Here is a 6212-nt window from a genome sequence, read left to right as displayed (position 1 = left end):
TCAGTATTTAAAAAAAAAAAAAAAAAAAAGGTTCCAAGGTACTTGCTCCTTGGAAAATAGCCCCTCAACATGTAACTTATAGTTCCAGCAAGATTTTCACCTCTGCCTTCTCTGCCGTGTAGTAGAACAGAGAAGGGGGAGAAGGAGCGGAAAAGGGGCTTCAACTTGTTGGTGGAGATATGAGGGAGTCCTCATTCTTCCACTTTTGGTATAACCCTCGTTTGGTGTCATGTGCTCTGTCAGCCTCACTTGAGTGAGCCACGTGCAGGGATATGCAAAAAAAATGGTTTCTCTGTAGCTGTACAAAACCTTTCTTCTGGTGAGGTGTTTTTCCAAACAAACTACTTCAGTTCATTTGGGGAGGAACCTTCATTTGCTCATACAGGACCTACCACAATGCACTCCGTTCTCAAAGAGGGTTGTTTCATTTAGGGCAGCTGTACAGAAGGAAAAAACACACTCTCCAATAAAGAATAGTGCTTGTAAAACACTAATAGCTAATAACTTCATGCTGGATTTCCAGGTCCAGAAAGCTAAAGAGTTTTTAGAAGGAAGTATAAACAATAAATAGTAGCTCTTTACATGAGGAAATGCCTTTTTAACTTGAAGTGGAAAAATCTTATAACCTTATTTAAATCTATTAAAGATAACAGTCACTATTGTGCCTTATAAAGATCACTCATTCTGCTGAACAATTAAATAAATCTGTGGTTTAATTAGAAACATTTGGCCATGGAATGAGTTCTAACGGCAGTAAAACCAAAATGCATTAATATGCAACTTCATTTTGCTTTAAAATTGTTCCAAAATAAAGGCACTTAGCAGAATGCTGTGAGGTTTGTTAACTAACTAGCTGCCCATTAAAAAAAAAGGAAGAAAACTCATAGGATGGGATGCTTTTCCATGCCAGACTTCGGTTCCAATTTTGCTATCAATGAAGACAGAAGATTTTGCCACTGGTTTTAAGGCTTCAATGCTGCCCCACCAGACATAAATCTGCTTCTGCCAGGAGTCCTACAGTGTGCAGATGTGGATTCAAATACCAACAAACACAGAATCATAAATAGGGTTGGAATGGACTTTAGGAAGTCATCTAGTTCAACTTCTGCTCAATGAAGGATCATCCCAAACATCTGTCTAACCTACACATCCACTGACAGAGTCCACAGGCTCTTTAGATAATCTGTTCAAGTGCTTAACCATCTCTAGAGTTTGAAAACTCTTCCTAATATCCAACATAAATCCCCCTTTTTGCAATAGGCCGATTACTTCTGTCCTGTTCTCAGAGGAAAAAGGGAACAGTTGCTCACAACTGTTCTTGCAACAACTCTTTTCCTTATTTATAGCTATCAAATCTCCACTTAGATCTTCTCTCCTCCAGACAAAATAAACCTAATTTTTCAAACCTCCCTACATGAAGTTTTGAAGACCTCTGCCCATTTTTTGTTGCAGTGAATTTGGAAAGAGTCCATGGGATCACATCTTTTGTGAAGTACAGAACACAAAACTGGGCATAGGACTTGAGGTGAGGTTCTCGCAAGCTGAACAGCGTGGAGGAATCACTCCTAGTGACTTGCATATAACATGAAAATAGTTTTTTGTTGCAGTGTTATTAGATTGCTGACTCAGCTTGTGGTCCTCTTCAACCCTCAGGGCCTTTTCTGCAGCATTGCAGCCTAGCCAGTCATTCCCTGCTTTGCATTTATGCACTTCTGTTCCATCCCAAGTAAAATACTTTGCACTTGCCCATAGAGACACTTTTCCTATTTCTTTCAGGCCAGTTTTCCCTATATAGCAAGGTTATTTTGAATCCTAATCCTTCCCTCTTTCTGTCTGCTCCACAAGCCTGATGTTATCCACATTTTACCAAACGTGCGCTCCAATCCATCCTCAGTGAAGATACCAAACAGTACTAGATCCTGGGGAACCCCAGGTCCTTTCAGTCTGGACTACCAGAACTGAATACTTCCAATGCAGTCTCTTTCAAAGAGAAACAAAAGAGAACAGGAACACACAGTCACAGCTGCCTCGTGGCTGCAGATGAACACCTCAAGGAAAGGACATTTCTGTACAAACGTGGACACAGCAACTATGTACTGGATGAGTTATTAAGTGTGTAAGGACACTTACCTGTTCACAGATAGCAACAGTTGGTCCATAGATGCTTTGATCTTGTTCTGTGCCTCTAGATGAGTCATGTTTTCTGTGCTCTCTCCATTAATTGCCAGAATAATATCTCCTGGGCAGAGGTTAGCCATGGCTGCTTTACTCCCGGGATTAATCTATACAAGGGGAAAAACAACAGCAGAAAAGAAATATTATGAAAAAGGATGTTTAGTGTGAGGATATGGAAGAGTAAAAACATATGGTTTGTTGTTCAGAGTAAATCAAAGGGGAGAGGTTTAGGGGAGCAGATATCCAAGTTTTGCTGGAATCTAAGCTACCATAAGCTAATAGTTTTCTGTGGAGAGGGCCACTGTGTTTTGCCAAGAATGAAGATGCTACCAGAGTTTGAGCACTAGGCTCAATATTCATACTCTCAGATATAGTCACAATTTTTGGATGCCCATTTCTTCCCCTCTGACAACAATGATCTGCAGCTATGCTGGATAATGTTAGGCCTGCATCAGATGCTGAGCCCTTTAGGGTGCAGACAGAAGCAGAGCTGACCTGAGCAGGGTGTGGGGCCCAGGGCAAATCAGCCCATGTGGGGCCCTGCTCCCACCCTGATCCTGCACACCCCGGATGCAAAGAAGCTGCCACCACCATCAACGGGCTGGGGGGGTAGCGAGCAGCTGGACATGAAGCCGGCAGCGGCAGCGCGGAGTCTCCATGGCCACTCTGCCCAGCTCCACGGAGCCCCTCAAAGTGCGGGATCTGGGGCAGTTACACCGATTCCCCCCTCCCTCCTCCCCGGGACGTCCCTGGACAGAAGTGCAGGTCTCCACTGTAACTGAGAATGCTTTGCAGGAAGTATTCTGAATTATGACGATCCCCCAGACCAAACAGAAGTTCACTGTTCATTCCAGTAGGGGGAAGAATCTAGTTACTGGCTGGGAGCCTGCAGCCAGTTTAGCGTAACAATGGCCCTTCCTCCCTGCAAGGCTGCAAAGTTTTTGGAGGGGTTCCCCAGCTGACACTGGAGGGTGAGGTGGGTGAACTGGAGCTCCCCACCTCAGAGGAGCTCCAATACACCTGCTTCACCCTGCAGCAGGGCTGCAATACCCCCAAATCAAACTCCTTCCACTCCCTTTCCCACCTCCCATTCTGAAAACAGTGGCAGGCTGGCAGGCAGCACAGACAGAAGTTACAGAGGACGCTCTGTTTTGAAGTCTTCATGTGACCCCCTCATGCAATGAGGGTTCAGATTTTCACTCGGTGGGACTTTTTTTTTTTTTTTTAAGCGGTCTGCAGCCATGCACTTGTGTTTGGTCACAGCTATAGACCACTTCTTGTGGCTAGATCAGACAAAAATTGTCGCTTCTGTTGTCTTCAAGTCAACAGTAAGCCTTTGATTGGGCACTATTTGCAGACTCAATTTCTCACTTAAAAAGAAGCCCCACATAATGAAGGACCTGTTTCAAAGGAAGTTGAGCAGCTACATCCTTTGGACTTCTCCAAAAACTGCAGTTTATTTACAGGCCTTCATGAAACGTAAAAAGCTTCAGAGCTGAGTCTTGATGAGAAAACAAAATATTGTTTCTGCAATTAAAAAAAAAGCAGCTATAGTATGCAGCAGCTGCACAATAGCAACTATCCTAAGAGCTTCCTGCAGAGGCAAGACATTCCTCATTACTGATCAGCTTTTCCTGACTACCGTTCAAATAACGTACCACTTTCCAGTGTTGCATGAAATATCGTTCTGCTTATTAAATCGCCATAACTTTTTCCCTGCTGTTCACGCATTAATGCCAATATTCTATAATGTTTCGTATTTTCCCCATGGGAAGACATGAGATACCCAGGTGGCATTTGTGTCTGGACTATACAAGCTCTGAGCCCAATCTTCTCTCTCATAACAAGGTCTAGTTTTTGCGTCGTTTGTTTGTATTAAGGTCCAATATGGCTTTAATTTTCACAAGGATAATATAAAATACTACAAATTGGATATGGGATAGCTGCCAATAAACGTGTATCCAACTATATAAACTGTTGATAGCTATATATTTGTCCTCTAAATTTCTCCTCATAGCCTCCATTAATGCTGTCACATAGTTGCTCTAATAACCAATAGTATGGCTTATCTAGTGAGAAGATGCATTGTGTCTGACGAGATGATTTGTATTTCATTGCCCTCAAAAAGTAATGCTTTTTGGATCTCATTGAGTCTCTGTTTATATTATAATAATCTTATGTCTCAGGAGACAGACAACTACTTCAAACATCATTTGGTAGAGCAACTGAAACTTCTCTTTGACAGACAGACTGGGATCAGAAGGAAGTCTTCTTTAGGATCGACTGGAGATTTCACCTCCCCATCCCAGTAAAAGTAACATTAATCATAAAATGACATCCTGTAACAGCTCTTGGCTAGTTCCCTTTCTCAGGGAGATTTCTCACGTGGTTTCACTTCTACCACAATAGAGACACTGTGGACTGTTTGTAATACACTCACACCGGGACTGTACGTGGCAGGGCTGTTGATTTTACAATGCCGGCACTACTAAGAATGATGTTTTGTATAAGAAGAACGATCAGATTTGGTTTGAGAATAAAGCAAAAGGGTTCTCCAACCAACTGACTTGGTCGCTTCTGGAGGTTTCCAGGCAAGGAAGAAGAAACCATACCATCCACAGCCCCAGAAAGGACATTTCCTATACCAAAACCAACAATTCACTGTTCAACTCTGCACCAGTTCTTATATAAATTAGCCTTATGTGGAGCCAAATTCAGGCCCTGTCTGATTGTTGGATGCCAGAAACCATGGCCAAGCACTAGAGATTATTAATAATCATTTTCAGCCTCAAGGGACACATAGGGCTCTTCACTAAAACAAATGTGAGCATTATTCCTGCCTTGAAAAAGAGTATATTTGTCTGGAGCGAGGAGGAGCACTGGTGTTATCTGGCTTCAGGCCCCTGGCAGGAGTGCAATGGACAAAAACCAATTGAGTGACCACGACTGGAAGCATCCAGACCATGAAATGCATGCAGAATGCTCCCCTTTCATGGCTGTGGCTAGAGCATGAAATCTAAAGTTTGACAGAGATCAGCATCTCTCTTCAACAACAAGGTAAGTAGAACTGGCAGCCTAAATCTGGCTCTTATGTTCTGTCATCATGAATCAGCTTTTATGATTTGTTTTTCAATATTTTGTTCTCTATACACTGCTCAGCTTTCTAGTTCCCTCGCTCACTAGCTCCACTGTGACAAATGTCTATTTTGTGCTGTTTAGAAATCAAAAGAAACACTAGAAATGCAATGGATTCCACTCCCCTCCAGCAAGTTTATCCAAATTGGAGATACTTGGAGAATAAGCCATTCATAAAATGAGACACTTTGTGGTTTCATATATTTTGGTTTCTGATTTATTTCAAATTACTTTGGCATCATTTTCATATTAGATTTATTTTATGCTGTTCATGGGAATGCCTGAAGGTTGGGAATTGAACTGCATTTCCAGATCTTGTTAGTTTGGGACAGAACACCAATGTTTTGATTACTTGGGAGTTACTAATGTGCATCAGGCTAGTAACATACCTTAGGCAAATTCTCCTGATGCAAACAGTTCATTCCCATTGACATTAAATAGATTGGACCAAAACCAGCAACAGGGAAGCATATGTTAATATAGGCCCTTTATGTGTTGCCCTTGGCCCAGACTGCATTTCAATCTTCCAGGGTAGATGCTGTGTTGAGCGCAGAATCCCACTGGCTTCAGTGGGACACTGTGCAGGTAACAGGGATCTACACAAGAATCCCGTTACTGGATCAGGACATCTGCAGATACAATAATGCAGTTGCTATACTGATTGGATAAGGGATATACTATTATCAATATAGTACAAATATAGTTCCCTTAGGTCAAGGGAGAGGCCTGTGCTTTGAGTGACAAGTAACCAGGGTTCTAGTCTCAGTTGTCTAGGGACGTGGCTTTGCAACGTATAAAGTAATTGCGTATGCTGCAGACTGAAGGGCTGTGGGGTTCAAAGCGATGCAACTGAAAAACAAGAGAGAGGAGATTTTAGGTAAGAGTTTTAACAGCCTCAGCAT

General features: G+C 42.4%; 1 protein-coding gene across 1 annotated transcript in view; it reads right to left on the bottom strand.

Annotated features, from left to right (window-relative positions):
• Positions 1-5732, bottom strand: part of PDLIM4 (PDZ and LIM domain 4) — an 87394-nt gene extending 81662 nt beyond the window's left edge. The window contains exons 1-2 of the mRNA XM_019505977.1: positions 5700-5732; positions 2131-2282 (exon numbers count right to left, since the gene is read on the bottom strand). Of these exons, the coding sequence (XP_019361522.1) occupies positions 2131-2282; positions 5700-5732 (185 nt within the window). The remainder of the gene's footprint in view (positions 1-2130; positions 2283-5699) is intronic.
• Between the last annotated feature and the right edge of the window lie 480 nt (positions 5733-6212).

The sequence above is a fragment of the Gavialis gangeticus genome, unplaced genomic scaffold (assembly GCF_001723915.1).
Source record: "Gavialis gangeticus isolate Ggan-Ray unplaced genomic scaffold, GavGan_comp1, whole genome shotgun sequence".
Classification (NCBI taxonomy): domain Eukaryota; kingdom Metazoa; phylum Chordata; order Crocodylia; family Gavialidae; genus Gavialis; species Gavialis gangeticus.
The sequence above is the reverse complement of the archived record's forward strand: the minus strand, read 5'-3'. Positions and strand labels throughout refer to the sequence as shown.